We start from the raw sequence: 25,380 nt of genomic DNA, 5'->3' as shown, positions 1-25,380 counted from the left end.
AGATTTCAAATTGGGCACAGTTTCAGTGAAAGCCCTCTGACTGGTACTTGTATGGGCTTCCAAGGTAAATCACATTAGTTATGCTCTATTGGTAGTCAATGCTCAGAAACTGTTCTTCTTGCTCAACTATCAACTGTTACTGCATTGCTCTGAGAATTCTGTTGCTCTAAAATGATGTAGGGGGAATGTGTGCACTGGACTGGCTTTTAGCTTCACTTGACAGTGTATATCTGCCCTACATTATTAGTGTGAGCAAGGTCTGCTTCCTAAAACCTTCCATGTTGATTTAGCTTTTTGTCTAAAAATTAAACTTTCAGTACAGACTGATACTGGAAACAACAGCCTGCAATCCTGCTTGAGAAGGACAGCAGAAAATAAAGGCAATATGCCCACATGACTTTATATACTTCTAGCAGGGTTGATTTAACATTAACTTGGAATCCTTGCTTCATAATTGTTGTTAAAACAAATGTATGAAAATCATACCTCCTTGGAAACACATATGGTTTGGTTACAGTGCTGTGATTTTAGTTTCCTCAGAGTCTATATAAATTTCCCCTAAATCTGTTCAGAAGACTTTCAGTTATTCTTTGTGCACACTGAAGGCTTCCCTGCCACTAGTGCTGAGAGCAAGATAATTCTTTCCCAGTATTCCAGTCATGAGTAAAGAAGAAGAAATGAACCTGTTTTAAAAGCAAAGCAGCAGAGTAACCAAGGGTGAGTGGCAAAAGAGGAGGAGTATTTTCTAAAACTCAAAACCATGAAATGAATATATTTTACAATCTTTTCTTTATGTTTCAGGCTGTACAACAGGGCACCATTGCTGTAGGCTGTGAAGAAAGTGTCATTAACATTTGTGAACAGTGCAGCAGCAGCAGCATGAGCCCAGGGCAGCACCCATGCAGTCTACAGGATCTGAAAAGTAAGCCCAGACCACACATAAAGTGAAGAACATCAAAATGATACAAGACTCAAACTTAACGCTATTTTTTGTACCAACTGATATCACATTAACCTTCTTAAAGTTTGCTTTTGAACATAATAGAGACAGAGGCAGCCTTTGGTTCTGGCGGTGGGAAGCAAGGCAGGTGCATGTGTATAAACAGCATGAAACTGTTCTGTGGCTACTCTGTTTAGTATGGGTCATATAGGTCTAGCAACAAAGAACTAATAAGTCTCCTGATCTTTTCCACTAGATGAAATCTACACTCCAGCTGCCACTGTGCTGTGTCTGTCTCTGTGCCTTTGGCAGATTTCAATTTGATAGCTTCCCTGCAGCTCCCAGGAACCACTTCATTAGTGTCTGCTGCAACCTCTAGGTCATCTGCTGGGCCACTTCTGCTGTGTTCTGAAGAGATCTGACCTCCAGGCAGTATTCAAAAAGGAACTGAATAAACCAGATACACCAAGTTCAGCCCTGATGCTCTGCTGGCTGGCCAATATACCCACAACTTAGCAACCAACAATGGCAGGTTTAAGTACAAACAGCAAAAATTTTCAGTTTTGTAGCAGAATCAAAAAATTATTTCCCAAATTTCTTCTGTGAAAGAAGAAAATGGCCTCATTACACTCATTACACCATTTGCACAGTTGTCCAGTAATAATGACTTACCTATACATGGAGATTAATGTGAAGGATAGCAGGCTATCAATTCAGAGGTCAGTACTGAGTCATGATAATCCTCCCATGTGGGAGCTCTTAGAGGTGTTTCATGTGAGACGAACTGAGAGCAGATACTCAGAGTTGTCTTATTTTGGAACAATAGCTCCCATACCACGAACACCTTGGGAATAGTTACTTTGAGTCCACTTTCCACTGCAGCTTTAGATAAAAATATCCTGTGCTTCCAGCTGGTATGCTGTAGAGCATTGAGGCAGTAATTTAACCACCTTTTGGTTACACTCCCTGTTTCTCTACAGAATAGGCTTCTAAAATGTACAGGGAAAAGGAAATAAAGACTTTTACTAGTTCCTCTGGGAATATCCAGATTTGTGTCAACCCTTCATGGCTACATACTATAAATAATTCATTACTCACACAAACAGGCAAGAGTGCTCCCAAATCTTATTAACCTGATGTTTCTTAATGCCTTTTTGAAACCTGTTTCATAGAAAATATTACAGCTATATTTATATTTAGCCCTACATATGTGTACATCTTTCAGATTAAACATAGAATACTTCTACAGTTTTTTAATTTCCCATGGGATTTGAGATTCCTCTCTCTGATTTCTTATTAACAGATTGGTCACAGAGGTCCCAATTTAAGACTATGAGTAAGATATATTTAGATTCTCTGCCCTAAATCCATCGATTATAATACAAAGTTTTACATTTTTTCTATCAAAATACTCTACCAACTACAAACATTTCTTTCAAAATGTTTGTTTAAAGAAATCAAGAAATGAACAAAGGATGACTAGAGAGCACCCTGAGGGTAACACAAGACCCCTCTGTCTCTGCAACAGAGAATGAAAATTGAGATATGCTCATACAGACTTTAGGAGGTTTGAAATGGGCATAGAAATTCCAGGAAAACAGGGTCTTTTAAGAAACTGTTAAGTTGCCCCTAAGCTGGGCCATTCAAATAATGGTTATTCACACTTCTCTTATAATGTTTTTATCTGCAGCCAAGGATATCAAAGGATTAATAAAATTTATAGGAGTTTGGGATAAAATTATGAAAATAACAGTTAACAGAGACCTTATCTGAAGTTTGAGTACTGTATTCAGAGGTTAGGTTAATTTTTAGTGGAAATATAATTTCAATCAGAAGTCAGATTTGGTTTGTACCACATCCCAAAGATGGGCTTTCCCTAAAACTACTCAGGTAGAAGTGAAAGGAAAAAGGTGAACATCCTTAATTTTTCACTGTGCTATCCAGTTTCCTCCAAGCTAATAACAGGCTTCTGTGCAGTCTAATTGTCTTGGGCTTGTTTTGTTGGAATGTTTGTTTTAAAATAAAGAACAGGAGTGAGACAGAAATTAGCAAGTAATAAACTCAAAAATCTGCCTGTGTTGTGCTTCATTTTCCCCACTGTTAGCCTGAAGCCCTATGGGAAAGGTGAAACAAACAGCTGTCCTGGCTGCAGTACAAGCAGAATCTCCTCCTACACAGCCAACTGCAAGCATGGGGAGATTAAGAATCTATCACAAATACCCTGGGCTGGCAGCCCTGTGAATTTAAAGTGCTAAAATGAAGGGGCCATTTGACAGCAGTTACAGATCTCTTCAGTAACTGACCCCTCAGTAGCTGTGAATTTCTGCATAAAACGCTGTGAGCTATGAACAACCAAAACACTTCTTCCCCCCTGTAATTCACATCATTCTCCCTGTGGAAACTGGTGGTAAGCTGCATCCTCAGTGAAGTCTGTCTGTATAGTCAATGTGTGATGCAATAAACAGTGTGACAAGAATACAGACTGTGTCCAAATGGGAAGCCCCTATTGCAATAATTGGCTGTGTTAACACAAACACCCATAAATCTGTTTACTCTTTTACACATCTGCTTTGCTCAGAAGCTGCTTTATGTGCCATACAACCATTTTCACAGAGATACAAACCTCATAAAGAAGTCAGGCTTCATGCAGCAGCATGTTATATTTAATAGAGAGCTATTTTTCATACATACCTACGGATGCTGGCATTTCTCCCCACTGCAGAACAGTCTCCTTTGTGAAATGCCCATATATATCAATGTAGATGCCTTCATCTTCGTAGGTGAGCAGGAGCTCCATGCCACTGGTGTTTGGGAGGATGATAATGGCATGGGGGCGGATCGTCCCCTGGATCTGGAATCGTATTTTACTGAGATTTATATCAGAACACAGACTGCAATTTCAGTGATGACATCAATCTAACTAGCTTGGCAGAGCAATAAAAAGAACTAGCTCATGGCTCATGGAAAGTGAAAGAAATGCCTGTTCTCAGAGGCTGTATAGTTTGCTAGTAAGCCTCTGAAACAGACTTTCTCTCCTTCTCCCCCCTTTGAATATGACAGCAGGTTTGCAAATAAATCATTGTTCAATAGTTCACACTAAATTTACCAGTGTTAATTGGTTTCAAGAAGCCATGGAGCCATTGAGACACAATAATATTTACTTAGTCCCTCACAAAATACTTGCATTATATAAATAGGAGAAAGGTGAAATAAATTCGAATTCACAACTTTTTCAGAAGATGAAGGACAGAAACGTCCACATTCCAGGAGATCAGTGCTTTCACTTTCCATGATATTTCCCTTTCCCCACTCACAAGTTAAAAACCTGCAAATTTAATTGTATTTATCTTGCTGTAAAAAGTTCCCTGGATCTTTTCACTCTGTCTTTCCCTTCCCAGATCCTTCACTACAAACAGCTGCCCATTTGACAGCTGTTGGGCACACCTCTGCATGCCACAGGAACAGTGCATTTCACTCACACGAATCTCTCCCAGAAGCCAACATATCCCAAGCAACAAAAAAACCAAAACCAAAGGTGAAGTATACAACCATGAAGGTGGGGTTTCATGAAAGCATTTTTGGAAGAAAATGAGGACAGCCTTAAAAAAAACAAAGCACTTCCTTGTTTAAAGCACTACTCAAAACAGGATGTTACATAGTAAATCAAACCACCACAATTAATATTTTTATAGGAAACATATGACTGGAGCTTTACATCATTCTCACAGGCCAGCCACACACAAGTCTTTTAGTTTTTTCCCCTCAAGCACAGACATTTATGCACACTGTAAGGGCACAACAAACAGTAAAAGAAGCACTGAAGCTGTACTTGCCCAACTGAATACACTCAGGCCACCCACTTGACTCCGTGCCTCGGCAAGAACTATCCGTAACACTAGAACGGGGATCCAGAGCCGCAGAGCAATTTTAATGCGCCGCCTCGGGACCCGCATGAGCGACCGCAGCAGGTAAGAGATGCAGAAAGAGCTGGGCAACCAGGAAAAGAGGCTACCAGAAAGCAAGAGTATCTCAAGTCAGCCTGTTACAGTCTGGGCTAGTGCCACCACAATGCTCCTGGAGGTAAGTATCCGGTTCTAGCTCTTTTGAAATAATAGAGTATCAAAAAAGATAGAGCTGCTGTAGCAGCTGATTTATTTCAGGTCTAAGACTCTGAAAGGAAAATATATTTTTAGTCCATGCTAACTTGTGGCTGAAGAGCTCACACAAATGCAGTCAGTCTCAGGTGCCCCACATATTCAGGGCAGTCACCTGGGAAATCTCTCTCATCAGGTACCTAATTGTATTTGTAGCCAGTTGAAAAAGTAAAGCCTCTAAGAAAGTTCACTTTTTTCTTTGCCTTTCTTCTCTTGGGCAATTATGCTAAGGATCCTTTTGACAAGTCACTGCTCACCTTGCTCAGCAACCCACTTCCAGAAAGGCACGTGGGTACCACGCTTCAATTTACAAACTGATGGGAATTCATCACAGCTGACTAGTTAACAAAGGTACTGTCAGATTAAATAAATCCTCTAACAAGACAAATACTAAGTACCTTAAAGAACCAACACAGAAATAAACAGTACAAGCCTTTAGCAGGTGATTCAACAGTTAGAATAGCTAGAAGTTATTTTTCAATTAAGAGCACCCTATACATCTAACAGCCAATGTTACACACTGTGTCCATCAGGAACACAGCTCTGACAGAACGTGGAGGCTGTGGCTTGCAGGGGCAGCAGAGTGACCAAGTGGCTTAGACAGGAGGAGTGGGGTTTTCATTTGGGTTGAAAATGAGGGGCTGAGAGTGGAAAAAAGTTAAAAATAGATGGATTCACAGCACAGGCTGCAACATGCAGATCTAGGATGAGATTTCTTCAGACCTGCCAAGCATAACTTTGGGACACATGGTCTGGGGATGCAAGGAGGACATGGAACCCCCAGCCCCTGTGGAGCACTGTTGACTTCAGGGAGGGTTCAAGTGTGCACAGAAGTTTCTCTGCCAGGGGCCTCCCATCAGATTGGAGCCAGTCTGGAACCTGCCAGTTTGCTGAACCTAAGTCCCCAAGATTCTCTGGCTTTTGGGACTCACAGCTTTGAAAAGAATAGCTAAAAAATAGGCAAACAAACAAAAGTCCAAAAATAGTAACACCATAGCATAGACTTCATATTGGACAGCCCCATGCCAGCCATTCACTTCTGCAGGGCAATCTGCTGTAATCTGACCTGAAGCAGCATTTAGTACTCTCCATCACCTCAAACAGAAACACAATGCAAAATGTACACATACCCCTGAAATCAACATCTTCATGCTAACTTACTGACAATCTAATGAGAAAGTCCCAAGGAAAATGTAAAAACTTCTGAATTTACAGAGTGGTTTCATGGGCAACTGAATGGCAAGAAGATCAGCAAATTTATTTAGTCTGAAGTTGGTTTCTGCTGTCTGCACAGTGGCAGATTGTAAAAGTCACCTAAATTCATGTAGATATTATTGTGTCTTTGACTGTTTAAGTCCTAAATTTCCAGGATAAATCAATTCAAAATAGTACTGTCCAGACAAAAGGCTTTCTGACATTAAACCACTAAAACTGATATTCTAAATGTGATAAAAGCATTTAAACAGGACTTCAGTGTTATAAAACTATATGAAAAGTGGTTTGCATTAGCTGCCACTAATCATTCTTTTGAAAAACAGTACAACTCTTAACCTGATCATCATCAATACACAACCCAAAGAACAAAGGCATTAATGTAGGTTTTTGGATTCTCTTACGTGTGTTGGAAGGTACAAGTCATACACAGATCCAGAGTCCACATCAATGGCATGAAATCCCACCACTGAGCCATATATGACCTTTAGTCTTTGCCCATTTTCAACAGTCAGGTCAACTGACAGTGGTTTGTGATGAAGTGAGGTAAAGGACTGGAAAAAAGAAAAATGCAGTATGTAGCACAATAAAACTGTTGGTTTGAAGAACTACATTTAGGATCCTAAGAATTCTCAAAACTCAAAAGTTAGCTATTTTGGTAAAATAGTAGGTTACATTTAAGGAGCTAAGTATCCATCATCCACTGAGTTGCATGGACAGCTGGATAATTCATTTGTGGTTTGTAAAAGGAATCAAGATTCTAGAAATGGACTAGGCAAAAAGTAGGCTGACTACCACTGTGTTTAATTTCATCCCCTTTTGAGGGAAATCAACATCAACTTTGTCAATTCAAATGCACATTTTGGCACAGCACCTGCTGAGTTTGGCTGGGGTAGAGAGAAACAAGTTATTCATATCTAACACTCATGACTGTGACAGTTTCATGTTTGCCATCTCCAGAGTACATCAAAGGCACTACATTTTCTTTACAAGAATACTCAGTTTATCTTTAGCTAGAATAAATGTTATACACAACAACAAAAACAAAAGCAGAGCACAGATGAGAGACAGTGAGAGACATTGACACATCTGAACCAAAGTGATGTTTCACTTACCTTAAAAGCCATGAATTTGTGATAAGGCTTTGGAGCCCAAGCATAAACCTCCACTGAGTTTTTCAAAGCAATTACAAGGAATTTGATTCTCTCATATCTTACTGTAATACAAGAAGAACAATTCCTTAGGAACCAGACAGATGCTTAAATCAAAGACCATCTCATCACATGAAATAATTTCAATGGATGACTTGTAGAGGTAGACGTTATCCAGCATGGGAGACTAATGCATTCTGGACATCAATGTTTAATATCACCAGTGACTATACCTTGACTGGAAACCTACAATTCATTTATTTTCAGTAAAGCCAAATGACTGTTACCAACATTTATATATCCCTTTTCATATAGTGATGAAAAAAAAAATCTCACTATTCAAAGAAAAAGGTCTTGACCCTACAGCTAAATCAACCTCTTGATTTTTTAAGTATGAACACACTCCAGCACTACTGTTATGAATAAGCTACTATTGGAGGACTGGTGGTTGTTGGCTGAACAATTTTGTCAGACTTGGCAGGATGAATTTTCATGTCACTGCTCATCTGTGGGTTAAATCCCTAGGTGCTGTGTGGGTGAAGGACTCCCATCTTTCTGAGATGAGTAAGCATTTAAGAGATGAGCAATTTCTCCAAGACAATTAAGGTCATGCTGGGCCCATTGAGAATAAATGAAGAATCATGCCTTGAAAATTAAGATTTCTTTGTGCATTGTGTTTTCACAATGGAAAACACGATTCTATCTCACATAGGCAGAGAACAAGAAAACTCAGCAAACTCTACCAAAATGCAGAACAGTAATTTTTTTTCTTTTCTACCTGGAAAAATAGCTATACAACCAAAGGTCAAGATACAAGATTATTCTCCAAGAGAAAAACAGCAGCAGCTGTGCTGTCAAAAACGCAGGAGTGGCTTGTCATATGTAAACACAGAAGCTCCTACCAAATGTTTGCCTAATTTTAGGATAAGTATTTTGTCGTTGTGTTTTTTAAAAATGCACCAAACCCAAGGATGAGCAATTGAAGCGGAATATGTGGGTGCTTAGCTGTAATCACAGTTAAAGTAACAACACACACCTGTTTCATATTCTGCCTTGAGTTTAACCCCTGCCACTTCTAAAGCCTAAAAGCAAAACTGTCAAGCAAAGTATTAATGAGAAGCAGCCACCTCACATTTCCTGCACTCCTCTGTATCATAGCTTTGACTTCGAAGAAAGTGCCACTTTCACACCATCCTTCACCAAAGCAAAACGTGCCATATATCCACCCTCACAGTTAAATGACAGAAATTATCACAATCCTCATATTAACCTTGAAGAAAGCTGCCTGAAACCCAAGGAAAATGAGATGGTACCATTTCCAGGGTGTTTAAACAAAGGTATATTTGGGTCTTTTATTAGAGAAAGGGATGAGCTGATCTATGTAAGGTCATCCTACAAATATGATTCACTAGGACTTGAACTAGGTCCAACTTCTTAGCAGTTACCTAGCACCAGGAGGGAAGATGAGGAGGTGGAAAACATCAGTTCAATTAAAACCCTAAGTAACTACAGAAAAACAGAACCACTGACTGAGCACAGATCGTGGCTGGCACTCCCTCCTTCTAGCCATTACAGGGAACAGCCATAACATCATCTGGTAACTGCTGCAAGAAGAAATGCTGCTGAAATGACAGGGAGCAAGGCATCTACCATGTACAACAGGGAGTCTTGAAAGAACTCATGAGATATTCACCCAATACAGTTGTGAAACAAAGCTGAAGAACGCTGCTGTCACAAGATGCAAAAGAAGGATGATTAAGCATCTCTCTAAGGAAAACCAGGAAACCCTTACCGACTTTGTAGTGCACACAGCCTTCCAGGTCACCCACGGACACCCAGCCTTGCCGCTTCTCCACCTCGGGATCGTTGCGCAAAATTTTATTTCTCAACCATGACAAGTAATAGACCCTCAACTTATTCTTCTTCCCTGGGATTTGCAAGAAGAGACAGAACACTTTAACTCCCTGAAGTAGAAACTCTCCCCCACTTACAAAAAGTTAGAGTTTTGTGACCTTGAGTACAGTGGGTCCTTGTGCCTTGCCAAGGTGAGAGAACATAGCAAGGGCATGAAAGGAATGATGGGCACACACAGGGGGAACTGGCACAGGAGCAATTCTGTGGCACTGGGCACATGTGCACTTCCCTTGTGACTCAAACTTCATGCAAGATTTTCACACCTGACCAAATTCCTCCCTCAGGCCAAAGAACAGTTTTCTACAGACACAAGTGTTACCAGAAACCATCACACTAACTGTTTATCCTGGAACACAGGCATGTCCTACAATGCCCACTTTGAATAAGCTATTGATGTAGCTCCAACTGTCCATCTTTATTCAAAGTAGCCATTTTTCTTCTGGATGCCTTTACACTTGAGAGTTATTTTGTCATCCTTCATCTCAATCACTCTTTTTGTTGTATTAGCTCATAAACAGCCTATGGTCAACAGCACCCTGGGACCACAGATTACTCTGAAGAGAAGGACTATGTCATGTCCCAGCAACAACAGGACCTGGCAGTATGGGACAATCAGCTGTTGGCACTGCCCACCATGATGAGTCTGGATTGGAGACAAGCTGCTACTCCCTGTTGGACCCACACCTCTGACCTCAGTATGTTTTGTGCATCCTTTGAGGCCACTCAGCCATGGGGAATAAGGCCAGAGTCCAAACTGTTTCCCAGCAGAAGTTGAAAACCTCCACTTAATGTTATTGATGCCTACACAATACAGATTCCTCTCATGTTACTGTTCATACCTCTTGTTGAACACAGGATGAGGTTATATCATGATAAAGTTAATAGAACCGCACTTAGATAGAGGCTCACCCATCACAGAAAGCAGAAAAGTGACAAACTACAGCTTGCAGAGAATCAGGCCATTTAAGGAATATTAAACACTCTGTACTTCCCACAAACCATTTTACACATTAACCAGGCAATGAATTGTCCCAAAGCCTCTCTGGAATGGGAGTATAAATGTTAAAAATTCAGCAGAGTTTTCCTATTAACAAGAATAACTGTCCTGTGATTTTCTGAAAGAGGAAATTCCTCAACCTAGTTTATAACCTAATTCTTCTTTTTAATTGCCTCCAACCCCAACGAGGGTCAGATACTTTTAGCCACTGAACCAACCTGATATAGTAATTAGCACATTGAGTCCTTCCAGAACATCCATTTGCTGGAACCGTCTCCTCGTAATCAGCGTATAAACTCTTCCTTGCCCACTTCTGTCCAGCAGCCACAATCCATTCTCTGTTCCCACCAATAAATTCACCCCTGTCAATACATGAAAAAAAAAAAACAAAACTGCATAAGTCACCTAATGATTCAGAGGTCACTGAGTGTTCATTGTTTTGAGAACCAATTTTTTATTTAATCTCACTTAATGGAACCTGATAATTTCCCTGTTGCTCTGTGGATGACTTCCCAGAAGAAAAAGGATCTCACTATTAGAATTTTTACTCAGCAGAACAGCTCTATACCTGTGGAACTTGAAGGATTAGTAGCTCTGCTGAAGTCAATGTTGATTTAAACAAAAAGGAAAATATTCTGTGAATGTGAACTTCTCAAGTGACCTTGGAAAGTACCTGCGACCAATGCAAAAATCCCAGTCCAGCACCATTACAGTAGTGATACAGGAGACCCAACTAAGTGTTCCAAGGGTCCCTATTGACTACAACAAAAATAAAAATAAAAACAAGCAAAAAATTCCCCCCAAACTCTCTTTTTCCAAATACAACATTCAAATAATGGGGACACCAAACTCGTGGGAAGAAGCACTGTGTTACAAGGATGTGCAGGGTCGGTTTGAAAACAGTCTCTGGTTTGGAAAATGCCTTCAAATGCCAAATTAAGGAGTGAATCCATCTGAAATCCAACTGCTGCTAAGGAAGACAAGGCTCTATTGGGTTAGTGACATCAGAGAATGTCAGAAATTGTGTTTGGCTGGAAATATATCTATGTTTCTAATCAGCAGATTCTAAAGACACAACATAAGGTATCCTGCTGTAACAAGCATCCTCCTCCACTCTGACAAGTACCTGGTGTTCTTCAGCCTCAATGCACATTTAATTACACACCTTACCACACAGCTCTATTCTTAATTTAAAATTTTGGATTCCTACAAACCTACATTATGCAAAATCTGTGAAGCTATAAACTGGAAATCTGCATTTGCTTTGGATAAGATTCCATCTACTTCATTCACTTGCCATTGCAGGCTCAGAAAGTGAGGAGAAAAAGGCTTGGTGAGTTCCATAGAATACATCTGTTCTTCTGAAGCAGAAAGATAGTTTAAACAACTCAAGAGTTTGGGTAATGTATGACTGGGACAAGGTCTACAGCTGCTGAGAGTGACCTGATCCTGTATCTTGGTTTTACACCATGTGAAGCTGACCCTGTAAAAAGCATGTAAGTTTAAACAATGGTTCAGTGGTGTTCCATAATAACAGAATAAGCAGTGACAGCAGGAACTAAGCAAGACAAGCCTTTAGTAAGACCTGACCTGCTTTGGATCCTTGGAATATCTAACACATGTGACAGCAAAAGGTTTCGTGTTTGGATTACTTCCCCTGGGTCAGGGCTCTGTGATCAGCTGTACCCTGGCACAGCTCAGATGAGTCTCATGAGCCACAAAAGCTGCTGAAGCATTTGCAACTTTTGGCTCTCCCAAGAGCATGGTTTCTTGGGAGAAACTTGGTGCTTGATCAAAACCTTTTCTCATTCTGATGCACAAAGTCCTTTGCATCTGTATTTCATGTGGTTGGCACCTCACCCCTGGGAAGGCAGGGCCATGTAAGTGACACAGCTATCAGCTCAGGGATCCACTCCAGCACTCTCTGCCAGGACAGCAGCAGTGCAACTGTGAAATCTGCCCAGCAGACACTGCCAGCCACCCCTGCTGTGCCTTCCATCCACACATCTGCCCAAGGACTCCAGCTTACCCCACAGAGCAGCACAGAGGACCTCGGAGTTGAATTTCTTCTTGTATTTACGGATTTCTGGGCTGTCACTTTGTGGGCGGATATTGGTGGGATTGACATTGACAACAGAGCCCTTCCTTGCATTTTCCCTCCTGACAGGCTCAGGTTTGGCACTAGATGCTGGAATGAAAGACACACAATTGTGGAAAATGTGAATGTTTGGTTATAGCTCATATCTGAGCCACCTTGTTCATGGTAGAACAAAAGAAACTCCAGAGGGCTGAGAGAACACTCTGAGAGCTTTGTATAGCAAAAAAAAAAAAAAAATCTGGAAAATTCTTCAGGCATTCCTGAGAAAGCATGGTGGTAACACAGCAGCAGAGCACAGCAAACCACATCTGAAAGAAGGGCTGAAGCAGTACAATGAAAATTCACAGTAATGTGAAGTTCCAGTTTCAGAAGACTACTCAGAGTTTTTATTTCTAAGCAATAAGCCCTTGCCAAAAAAAAAAAAAACACCAAACCCCAAAAAGCAACCAAAAAAACCAACAAAAAAAAAAACACCCAAAAAACCCAGGAGGAACATTTTACATTTTAATGCAAAGGCAAAGCATACTCACGAGAACTACAGGAAGGTCCTACAGGACTGGTGGGAGGGGTGATTGGCAGCAGTCTCGGATCTATGAATGATGTGAAGGATGTTGTGGAGGATGTGCTGCTCTTGGCAGGTGGGCTTTCAGCACATGGGCTCTGCAATGAGAAACAGGAGCTGCCTCAGGTGGGCAGTGCTCAGGGCACACACCCTGTGCTGCTCTGACAGAGCTGTTACCTGCCTCAAGTGACCCCTCTCCCCACAGGCCCACGCTCACACCAGTGTCAGAGCCCTCTGGGGCTGCCCTGTGCTCCCTCACATGATGCCTGGTTGGGAGAAAGCCAGGGACAATGAGCAGAGGCACACCAGAATGCCATTGCAAGGAGCAGGTGGTGTGAGTCCTCCCCTGTGCAAAAGGGGAGAAAAAACAAAGCAAGGAAAGAAAGAGAGCAGAGAAGGAGATGGGGGAGAATAAGTGGAAGAATGAAATCTGTTAGGCAGTTCATGATTTCTTATCTTCCTCCCAGATGAAAATTTTAAAAGAAAGAAGGGATGTAGTGAAAAAACTCATTGTAAAAAGAGACAGGATAGAGGAACTTAAAAAGGCTGGAGCTCAATCCAGGCAATCTGTAATTTATCTCTTACCTTAGTCAGAGGTTTGTTTTGAGGTTCCTGGCAAGTCAGTGGCACTTGTGGCGGGTTCACAGAGGAGTCTGTAATTTGGCTTTGCTGGAGGAGATCTGGCAGGAGATAGTTCTGGTTGTTTATGCTCCAAAGGCCTTCTTGAGTGTTTGGAATTTGTTTCCCTAAAATCTGATCCTGCATGAGAACATGCAGATAAACACCACATTTAGTTTATTTCCAATGCACTCTGCAACTCCAGTTAATTGGGATGATAAATAATGAGCACATGGAGAGGAGTGCTCTCCCTTGATGCATCATTTAAAGACAAACCCTATGGCAAGATTAAAACCAAAAACTAAACACCAAAGTGTATGGCAAACATCCAAGATAACAAATCTGGGGTTTACTCCTGAAGAACTCCACAAATATTCTTCATCTACAATACCTCAGCCACAGAAAAAGAAGGAACTTCAGCCTCAGAGATACCAAGTCAAATGACTTGCTAAATGAGTTTCAGACCTGACCTTGGCTTACTGCAGACAGAAGAAGGAACTTCTTGGTTCTGGACCTGCATTTAGTTAGAAGCCCTTCACCATTAATTTTATTGTTACTTTCCATTTACTGAATTAGGAAACCTTACTCCAGAAAGAGGACATTTAGTAGAACCCAGCATCAGCATTTGCAGTATAGTGACATTTAGTTCTGCAGACCTCCTTACAGCATGCCATGGAAATACTTGTGAACTTTGTGAGGTACCACACAAACTCTTTCCTTGACAGCACTGTCTATGGAGTCAGAGGTGGGTTTCTGGGAATACATTTTATGTTTTAATTTAGATGTAAAAACTGAAACCAAAATATGCAAGTCAGTACTTGAGATTGAGGAACCAAGCCAGTATGGGGTTTTTAGTTTAGTTTTCAGTCACATTCAACTGAACAAAACCAAACCAAATCCCCATCTGAATCACTGGGGCAGTTTGGTACACCCTAACCACTTCAAAGGCTCGGGCTGATGGCACAAGGAAAGCAATGCTGGAGATGATGTGGAGACTCATGGTGGCTGTAGCTGTTGGGTGAGAAAGGGTTCAGAGGAAGGGATGGGAGGCTCCATGAGAAGGGGGGAAAAGACTAGAAGGCAGCAGAGAAATTTATGAGGTGTCAGCCATCTGCCTGCTCTCCCTGTTCTCCCTCCCACACTCTTTCCTCCAAATCCACTAAAACACATAACCTCAACTCTCTATCATCCTCCCTCATCCTCAGGGTGGGCCTCAAAGACCCCAACGTTCTCCCTTCCCTCAAGCAGCCTGGGTATCAGAAGAAAGTGGAAACACTCAGCTGGCTTTGCCACAAGAGAAATACTGGTTTATGCCCCATTTATACTTCTCTCTCCATAGCAGAGTCTTTTCTCCTTGAAGGTGGGACAAAGGCCAAGTGGAACTCCCTCCCCAGGCAGGAGGGTCACCACTCTGGTCTGAAGTTTAGAGACACCAGAGGTAAAGAAAACTCCTTTTTCTTTCTACCCTGCCACAGCTCTGGAGAAATCACCAGTTTCACAGTGATTTATTTTCCCTATCTGTGAAGCAAGAATACACTCAGTAATATCTAAAAAGAACCTTGACACCAAGTACAAGTCTTATTACTGTAATTTTTTTCTTGTTTTCAACCACAAAGAACATTGTTCTGCTTTGTCTCTCTTCATCTTTTCTGCGCTGATATTTATCACAGGGGAAAATCCACATGACTGGAAGCCTCTACTAGTAACTACAGCTGGAAGGAACCACAACATGACATATGAGAACACAAGAATTTTTGCTAAGCCAGTTGGGAGAGATAAAGTGGTTTTCCCCTGTTCTGGTAATATTTTAAGCAGCAGGAGGTAGTTCACTTTAAACTGGAATAAAAAGAAGTCAAGATTTTTTAAAAGTAGCGACAATTCACACCAACAATAATAACAGTGCTTTTTGCCCAGTGCCTTCACAAAATACCTTGACATCAGAAACTACTACAGGTCAATAAGAAGGACAAATGAAGAACTGCAATTCTGTACCTAAATGTAAGCATTTCTACAGGAAGCACAAAACCTGAAACTACACTTTTTTTTTCAAGGCTTATAGCTATAATTTGCAATGACTGAGCAGGACTTCAGAGTGAGAATGCTCCCAAGAAGTAATGGATATGGCATTTATCATGCACATTAATGACCTGACTCTCCCTCACTGTACCCACCCCCTTACAAATGGCCAAATTACCTTCTGTTCTGCCACGGTGCTTTGGGGTTTCAGTTCAATTCCATCTGGTACCCTCGTCCTTGAGAAATCTGCAATTCTGCTGCTTAGCAGTTGCCTGGTAACAAACTCCAATTAATGAACAGAACTACTTCAGGGGGAAAAAAAAAGGGAAAAAAAAAAGGAAAAAAACTACACATAACCATGTTCAAAAGTGAACATAATTAACATTCAATAGTTACACTCAAAGGTTCTTGTACAAAAGCAAGCTGATTAGTCTGTGGATCTGCCTGAATGGGCTTGTGCCTGAGGACCACTCACACACAGCAGGAAGCTCTTCCCACCTTGACAGAGAGCATCCCTTCATCTCCCTGCACTTCATTCATCATCTTTCAGACACTGCATAGCTCAGGCAAGTCCCTCAAGCTGTCATTTGGGAAGTGCCTACTTCAAAACTTCTGTCACCTGTCATACATTCCCCTGTGGGGTGTAATTATGAGCCACCCTGCTCTCCAGAGAGAGCAGCAGCTGCTCTGCCATGTGCTGCTGTCAGGGACCTGCTGGGACAGGCTACACTGTAATTTCATCCTGTGAATCAGTCCCTGAAACATGGACCTCTCACCTTAAAAGGAAACACAGAAAGTGTTGCCCAGTGCACAGAGAGACAGAAAAAAGCTGGGGCCAAGAGTCCCCCTAGCCCAGCATCCTGTCCTCAACAGTGATCAAAAGCTGATAGCAAAAGCAAGAGTGAGAACAAGGCAAGTGTCTGTTGTGAATTCCCAGTACATCACCGCTTCCTGCACTGCCTGAGGTATCTTTGCATTTTAAACTTTTTCACCCAAGTGGAACTGCTTCAAACATGTCTTGGCCCCATTTCTGCACACTTCCACCTCAAATGATTTATTTATCCCATTTATTTATTTATACTCATGTCTTTTTTACTGCAATCCATTTAAGCCTATTACATTTTTGCCTCCTTTCCAGTAATTATAAAACTGTCTGGATTCAGCCAGTGTGAAGGATTCTGCAGTACTATGTGCCAACTGGTAGCAGACTGAAATGTATTTTTTTTCTTTTAAATGATGCCCCATGTGATAACAAAGAAGGTTTGGTGAGAAGTCTACTGATTTAAGATGGGTGTGTAGGAGTAGAGGTTTTTGTGGGATTTTTTGTTGTTTATTTTTTCGTTTTGGATTCTCTCCCCATTCTATGTGAGTGGGTAAATATTTGCATACTAAACTTAGAAGGAATGACAAGATGTGGATTAGGATCAATGGTGAATGCCAGGACCTGTTCTTATTAGGGAAGAAAACAGCAGCTGATCTTACATAATGTCAACCTCCAGCTTAGAAGAGGGAGACAGTAATTCCTAGGAAGCACACACCTGCATCCACATTGTCCAAATGCTGGTAGGAAACAGCAATCAAAGAGCAAAGAGAGGAAACTGAACTATACAAATGAGTCCCAGGATACTCAGTGTTTTAGGGGCATACTGCAGGCACTGGAGGAGGAAGCACTCCATAAAGTAGGAGAAATTAATATCAGTGGAATAGATGTGCTAAACAAAGAGGTAAGACACTGGATACTATACATTGACACTGTTTCCTTAAAAACAAAAAAATGGAGTGTGTGAGGAAGAATTCTGGCTCATCTCACTGCAAAGAAAAACAAGACCAGAAGTTGCTTTACTGGTGAAACACAGCAGCCCTTAGTTCAGCATGCTCAGAAAGGAGCCTTCTCAGGGTGGTTACCAGGATTCAGTGGTTACCAGGATTCATCCAAGAACATAGGAAACTCCTTCTCTTGCAGATGTCCCAGGTGTAGCCCTACTGGACACCTCCAAGACAGCTGGAGTGTGGACATCAGGTGCTGTGCCACAGCCCAGGCAAGAACAGGAAATCACAGGTTGGTTTCAGCAGCCCACTAAAACTTGGCCCAAGGTGCTTCAGGCAGAGCCCCCTCAGAAACACTCCAGAGTGCAAGGGGCTTCAGATCCTACATGCTTTAGAGAGAAAAATACCCCCAAACCCTTCAGTTCAGCCAGAATATGCAGTTTCAACACTGGCTGCTCCTTTCAGTCAGATCACTATCCTATTTGCCATTTACTTGGCAGTGGTTGTGTGCACAGGAAGGTAGATGTGACAAAGAGCATCCTAACTGCACGTCTCCAGAGGATGGGTGGATCTCAGACACAGAGGAGATGCAAATAACAAATGCAGAGTTCCAAAGGCAGTGATACCACTCCTTCAAATCATACAGCATGCAAGGATCACAGCAATCTGACACTTACACAGCAAAGTCATTGCTACAGGGCAAATCCATATTTTTATGTAGAGTCTTTCTGAGGTCTAGGATGAATTCTACGACCTAGAGTGAATAAAACTTTTTACAGATCAGAATAAGGTGGTTTAGAAGAGGATCAGTAGGAAAACAAAGGCATTTCAGTGAAAGTCAGCTCTTTCAGGTGCACTGAATAAGCTACAAGATTTTTAACTATTTTTTCCTCATCTCAGCCTTGAAAATGAACTTCAGAAATGCAAATGAGCAGCATATGCAGGCACAAAAATTCTACCTCTTCAGAGCAGCACAAGGGAAAGGACTGATACCAGCCCAACACAATAACCTGCCAACAATGCTCCAAATCTGGGCATCTCTGCCTGACACCTGACAAAACTGCATCTGTAATTCTGTCAGAAGAGCAAGAGCCCCATCCCAGAGAGCTCTGTGGCCCTGGGATGCACTTCAAACTAAATCCTAGAAGCTGAATTAAACTGGAGTCTCTTTGCAAGAAAATCAGAAGTTTCATTCACCAATGCTAAAAAATGTTTCTGTTTGCTGTTCCTGACCCCCTGACTCCCTTCTCTTGGAGTGACAAGCTATTCTTGCTCCACTATTTCTCAGTAGAATACATATTTTACATGGCAGGTAGAACAACACAAGATGTCAGTCACAAAATCAGCAAGATAAACTGGAAAGCTACAGAGACACAGTTCAGGTGGGATCAGCTGTGGGACATGCCACAGCATCAGCTGGAAAGCACAGCAGATGCAGAATGTCAGTATTAAAAATACAGCACATTTTACAAAACCATCTCTCCTTTTCATGAACAGCCCTGGTGAAGAAATCAACTTTCCAGTGGCAATTGATTCTTCCAGAGTGAAGAGACTATGTGATCTCAAGGGTCATGTTCACCTTGTTTTCTCCACTGTAACCAGTATTTATCATGAAGGCATACAGTTTTTACAGTTTTGTTTCCCTTTCCTTTTTTCTTTCAAAAATTCCATCAAAATGTAGATCAATGTGAACTAATCCCTATAAAAGCACTACCCAGTATATCCAGTTAAAACAAGACATTTCCTCATTGTCCCAGGGCAGTAAGTCATCAAGTATATTATTACCCTGTACACATCTGATGGAGCAAACATTTACCCCCAGGAGTTCATTAAAATGCGATTAAATTGCTTAATTACAACTGACACAAATGAGTGATAGCAACTTCAAAGGAGGGGGAGTATTTAGGCATGCCAGCTTTTCCTAGGTATTTAGAATTGTGTAACGAGAATAGCATTATTAATAATAATAATAATAATAATCAAGCCAACCTTGTGTGGTTTGTGTCATCTTCCTCACTGCTGCTGCTGCTGCTGCCTTCATCACTTGAGGAGGAATAGTCTGCTGCTTTTAACAAGGAGTTGGCACTGTCCTTCACCTTGGCAAAGGAGCCTGGACTCTGAGCAAAGAAAACTCAGCTGAAGAGGCCATTGTTAAACAGCACCTGCTGTATTTTACTGTCCCAGCATATTCAGTTATGGTCACTTTCACCCCGAAAAAAGCTTTACTAGGAAGCTGATCTGGTTCTGTTGGTCCATCACAGGTGGGCATCTAACACAGGAAAGTGACTTGAGCCAAAACTGGACACTGCTGAGGACCTGAGCTGGACACAAGTCAGACCTGGACTGAGAGCACTGAGCTTGAGCCAGCCTCACACACCCCTCAGGCTGACTCATGAGTGACAGCAAATTCACACACCAAAACAGAGCTGTCTGCACAGACAGACCCCTTAGTGAAAATGATGGACAAATCAAAAGTACCAGTGGATTTAAAAGAACCTACTGCAATCTGGTCTGGATGAGAAACTTTTTCAGGCTTCTGATGCAGCTGCATGTGGTTCTGGGACAAAACATTCTCTGCCTTGGCCAGTCCTGGATTCCCTGGGGGTAAAAAGCCACAAAAGTTTCTTTTTTTAAGTGTACATGCAGCAGGTGAGAGAGCAAGACAAGCACACATAGCTAGGACCCAAAGCAGATACCAGTCTCTGCTGATAAACTTCTCTTTTCTCTTTGTTGCAAAGGAAAATCTCATTGTTTGTTTCCCAATGGCTCTAGAAGCTGCAATATTACATACATAAATTGATACTGGTGCACTTTCATGCAGCAAGAGTAAGACAAGCAAACCAAACCCTTGGTAACACACTCCCATTGCACATCAGCAAGAGCTCCATGGAAAGGGAGCAAGGGAAAAGGTGAGGGCATCCTAATGCCTTCCTTCAAGCCTTCAGGGGATGCTCTGCACACAAGCCACTGTCCCCTCATCCTGCCCTGGGACACACTGGCCAGCTCAACACTTGCCTTTTTCAGCAGCTTCTCCCATGACTACCCCACTGTTACAACAGGATTCCCTGTGAGTTAAGGGGGGAGAATTCAAGCTCACACAAATTAGGATTCACATTTGGTAATTTAGTTTTGTCACAATGGTTTCATGTCTTCATCCATTTTGCAAAGCTTTCAAAACTCACAATTCCTTACTGGTCAATAAGCAACTAAGCAACTCAGCAGAACTATTAGCTTTAAAGTATTTATAGCCCTTTCCTCCAATTCATTATCCCTGTGGGTTTGGGAAAGCAACAAACTCCATCTGAAATGCCATATGCCAGAACTAGCTGTAATTTAATGACACTTAAGAACTCAAGGAGACAGTTTAAACCACAAGGGAGATTTTCTATTCTTTCCATTTCTGGTGAGATTTTTGTTTCTCCATGCCAAAATAGCATAGGAGTTACACATCACATGGACTCTGCAAAGTTGAGCTGGGCTGTTGCATGTTGTTCAACTCTGTTATTCAAACACAAAATGACATAAGAGCAAAAAGAAACAAAACCCAAGCAATTTAAAATGTGATTTGGATTTCTCTTGAAGAAAAGCTTCCTATTCTGTGTCGCTGGTAAAAGCAAAGCCGGCTTGATTGTGTAAGAGTAATAAATAAGCAATTTGTTCTCATTTATCAAGGGCTTTTAAATTAACAATGTAAACCTCAATATAAAAATAAATGACCTCATAAGATCACTGGGGTGGTTTCAGAACATTTTTTGCATCCACCCTGCTTTGACTTGGATTGCCCATGTTCCCAGTCTTTAGTGGCCAACCTAGATGCAAGGCCTTGTGACAACCAGAGTTCTGTGAGGGGCTGCACAAGAACTGCCCTGCAGCTGACCCACAGCAAACATCCATGGGAGTAGCAGGAGAGAAAAAAAGCTGTCCATTTCTCCACATCCCCATCTGCCAGAACCTCAGCAACCAGAATCTGTACTGCAAAACACCTCACAACCACGAGCAAGCTGCTGCATTCCTACCACTTCCTGACAGCAAAGGAGATTACTAAGCTGTACTTTGCCTAAATCAGATGGTTTTATCTTCCTTTTAACTTCTAGTGCCCTTTTTTTTTTTCAATTCCACTATCTTTCTGCACATAAAAGAATACTGGAGAAATATTTCATAATGTGCTGTAGAGAGAGATTTATGCTTTATGTTCCTTTTGCCAGTACATTATTAGAGTGCAGAAATATTAGGGTACATCAACTGCTCAAGTTTATCATCTTATCAGTGGGCAGTGCAAAGAGCAGAATTGGCCAATGAGTGAGTATCAGTATTGAATTACATCTGTATTTCTGGAACGTTGGCTCTGCTGAGTTTCAGTTGTGTCACTAACTGCAACAGAAATTTTTTCCAATTCTTAATTGAGGCAATTCAAATTTTCCATATGAAAATATATTCACAGCCACTTTTCTAACTCGAAAGAGGAAGTAAATATATTTTAGGGACATGGGACCATAAAATCCAGAGGGCTTTCAAAAGCCTCTCACCAGAGGATGTGATTAAAACGACATATCCCATTTGCAATGCAGAACTTGACACCCTGCAGAAGACCATTTTATGTGACAGGAGTTCAGCACATTCTGACTGATGGATCTTTGACTTAGGAATCACCTGAGGTTGACCAGCTGCTCTGATGAGATCCCATCTCCCACTGCTTGGTGCCAGGAGTGCTGCTGCTACTGTTCAGCTTCAGAGCATGTCCCCCAGGGGATGACTGATGAGTGTTACTGAGCAGAAAGACAAAAAGCAGATGAGACTCTCGTGTGCTGGAACAGAGACTGGAACAGAGCTCCTGCTGTTACAGTACAAGGTCATACTCTGGATAATTAAACTTCATTGCTGCTCCAAGCAGGGCCACCCAGGAGTGAGAGGAGATGATGGAGGGGACAGTTTCCTCTGGGCAGTCATCCTGGGAGACTACAGAGATTTCCAAGTCATTACAAAATATCCTACATTACATCTCCTTTGGAATCTTCAGAGGCAAATGTCAGTCCCGATTCCAAAATCTCATGGCTTTACAACTCAAGAGAACTGCTCCACTACCTTCCTAGAAGATACATCAGCAGTCACTTATCAGTGGAGAAAGAAATGCATTGGACAGTAAAATAAACTGCCAAGCCAGTGACTCAACCAGAAACCCAGTCCCAGAAGTCACTCATTTGTAACACTGACAATTACTTATATATTTCTTTTCTGCTCTGCCTCCTGTAATTCCCAAGTGGGGAACATTTAGGGCTTGATTTCACTTGAAAGTTATTTCAGAAGATGTTTCTGACTCTGACTCATCAGAAATTCTGCACATCACTTTGTTATTTCAGCTAAATCTACTTCACTTTCCAGTCTCTCCAACCCATTCTGTTCCCTGATTAGACATCCAGTGGGGGCTGCCCTTTACTGCTGAGCTCTAGACATCCTCGGTCTTTTCTCCTGGGATATGAAAAAAGTACACCAGCCTTAAAGGCAGACTGCCAAAAATGTCACAATACATCTACAAGCTCCCTGCTCAAGCTACTATCAGGCAAAACAAGCAGCACAAGCTGTAATTAAAAGTGCCTGTACAAGGAGTTGAGGTCAGACCCCCCTCACCAAAGCACCCAGACACCTGACTGTCCTTTGAAACCAATGCCACTGAGGTAGAGCATCTGCCAGACACTTCCGTTTTCCTACTGACAATAAAGCAGCATTAAAAAAATTACTTTAAGCATAGAACACAGTATAAGCACAGTGTATGTCTATAAAATATACAGTGAAAATTTAGTTTAGAATAAGCATAAAACACTTTAGAGCTTACCTTGAAAGGCATCTCTGATGGCCAGGCTGATCCCTGCTGTAAAATTTTGAGGTTGTCCTTTCTGGAACCTTGAGGATTTAATCAAACATTTCAAGGTTGCTATTGATATTTTAATAAATAAACCAAGTCAATAAACCTTGATAATGCTTATCCTGTATCAATGAAAAAATAAGACTGACCAACAGAAATAAACAATAGTTCAGTGGAACCTGTGGGGAGGTATTCCATGATATCAGCACTGGAAGCTGCAAGTCAGCAGCAGGTGCTTCCAGTTTGCTCTCAGCCAGTGCAGTCTATCAGGGTGCAGACAGAAAGAGGTCTGCACCTTTCCTCAGAGTCAGTATCATTCCTGGTCAATATTTAAAGCAGACAGTGAAAGGCACCTGCAGTCACTGAATGCAGCTTTCCCCAGCTGGTGGATTACCTCATGTTGTTACCACAGGCTGGGGAATGAGACACACACACACACCCCAACTGCAAAGTAATAAAATAAATACACACATGGGCATATGACTTCCTGTCAAATAGCCTTGGACTTGTTCTTAGAAATTCTGTTAGAAAGAGAAACACACCATCACCTCAATTACACAAACTAACAAGCTTTTCTACAACAAGCCAGACCTTTTCACCAAACAGGCTGCTACAAATACCTGGTCTAACAAAAGAGGTGTGTCTGCAATCACAGATCCTGCAGATATTATATGTGTGCAGATATCATACACTGTGTTGATTTGGCATGGCCTGGTTTTTGATAGCAGGGGGAACACAGAAGTGGCTTCCGTGAGGAGCGGCTGGAAGCTCCCACCATGTCTGACAGAGCTGATCCTGATGGCTCTGGAGATGGACACACTGCTGGTCCAATTAGAGATGTCGGTAACCCCTCTGTGGTGACATATTTAAGAAGAAAATCCAAACAGCACTGGCAGTTTTTCCCCAGAGCTGGTGAGGTGCCCCTCCCAGGGCCATCTCAGCACAGCCCCGGTGTTGTGTGATCTGTGCTGCCACAGCCGCCGCCATCTCGGCGCGGCCTGCAGCGAGCCCGGCCTGGACGGCCACCCCAGCCAGCCCCACTGAGGGCAGGAGGGCAGGGCCGGCAGCGGCTTCTCCTGCCCGGGGCCCTCACCAAGAGAGGCCTCAAACAGCGCCAGGGCCGCCATTGCCCACACAATGGCAGCAGGGCTGCCTCGCCAGCTGTGAAAACATGGCGGGTGAACCTAAACCTAAACCTGACACTGAACCTCTCAGTGCTGCGGCATCCTGTAGGAATCTTTAAGTTGGTCGAACTTGTTGGCAATGGTACCTATGGGCAGCAGTTTTACTTCTAGTCAGAGAAGAGGAGGAAGTGAGGACAACATGGTGGCACCAAGGTCAATGGAAAAAAAAGAGGGGGAGGAGGTGCTCCAAGCACCGCACACGAGATCTCTCTGCAGGCCATGGTGAGGAGCATGGCGAAACAAACTGTTCCCCTGTAATGCATTAAGTCCACAGGGGGATGCAGAGATCCACTCACAGCCCATGGGAAAAGTGCTCACACCACAGTGGGTGGGTGCCAGAGAAAGCTGTGACCCAGTGAGGGACCTGAATGGAGAGAGAGGGCCCCTGCTTCTAGAGACAGAGGGCCCTTGCTTCCAAACTAGAGCATCCTGTCCTTAGAGGATGGCACCCTGTGGAGGGGTGAGCCATGCCACATCCCTCCCATGTTTACCTGTGGGAGGGACCCCACAGCACAGCAGAGGAAAGACTCCTCTCCCTGAGCAAACAGAAGATCTCGAGTGATGAACTGACCAAATCCCCACACCCTGTCTCCCTGCACTGTTGATGGGAAGGGGGGGGCTGAGGGGAAATAAGGTGTTTTAAAGGCTTATTTTACTTCTCATTATCCTCCTCTGACTCTGTTAATAATAAATTTACTTTATACCTTTAAATTTGAACCTGTTTTGCCCTTAGAGTGTCTTCTCCCAGTCCTCATCTCAGCTCATGAGTCCTTTGTTTATTCTTTTCCCTCTCCTCTGCTCAGCTGAGAGCAAGAGAAGGTGAGTGAACGGCTTTTGTAGGTGCCTGGCATTTGGCCAAGGCAAACCACGACATTCACATACACATAAACCCACACCACCAACCTCC

At 42.3% G+C, this 25,380-nt stretch overlaps 1 protein-coding gene across 3 annotated transcripts in view; it reads right to left on the bottom strand.

Annotated features, from left to right (window-relative positions):
- The window catches only part of NRK (Nik related kinase), an 85,904-nt gene that overhangs the window by 4,548 nt on the left and 55,976 nt on the right, over positions 1 to 25,380 (bottom strand). For all 3 annotated transcript variants that reach the window (XM_026791888.2, XM_014265273.3, XM_005484422.4), the window contains 13 exons: positions 23,260 to 23,327; positions 22,080 to 22,195; positions 19,930 to 20,027; positions 19,419 to 19,546; positions 15,841 to 15,934; positions 13,614 to 13,787; positions 12,997 to 13,126; positions 12,398 to 12,556; positions 10,587 to 10,730; positions 9,250 to 9,384; positions 7,422 to 7,522; positions 6,711 to 6,860; positions 3,632 to 3,791 (listed from right to left, as the gene is read on the bottom strand). In XM_026791888.2, coding sequence (XP_026647689.1) covers positions 3,632 to 3,791; positions 6,711 to 6,860; positions 7,422 to 7,522; positions 9,250 to 9,384; positions 10,587 to 10,730; positions 12,398 to 12,556; positions 12,997 to 13,126; positions 13,614 to 13,787; positions 15,841 to 15,934; positions 19,419 to 19,546; positions 19,930 to 20,027; positions 22,080 to 22,195; positions 23,260 to 23,327 — 1,657 coding nt within the window. The remainder of the gene's footprint in view (positions 1 to 3,631; positions 3,792 to 6,710; positions 6,861 to 7,421; positions 7,523 to 9,249; positions 9,385 to 10,586; positions 10,731 to 12,397; positions 12,557 to 12,996; positions 13,127 to 13,613; positions 13,788 to 15,840; positions 15,935 to 19,418; positions 19,547 to 19,929; positions 20,028 to 22,079; positions 22,196 to 23,259; positions 23,328 to 25,380) is intronic.

This window comes from Zonotrichia albicollis, chromosome 14, assembly GCF_047830755.1.
Source record: "Zonotrichia albicollis isolate bZonAlb1 chromosome 14, bZonAlb1.hap1, whole genome shotgun sequence".
Lineage (NCBI taxonomy): Eukaryota > Metazoa > Chordata > Aves > Passeriformes > Passerellidae > Zonotrichia > Zonotrichia albicollis.
The sequence above is the reverse complement of the archived record's forward strand: the minus strand, read 5'-3'. Positions and strand labels throughout refer to the sequence as shown.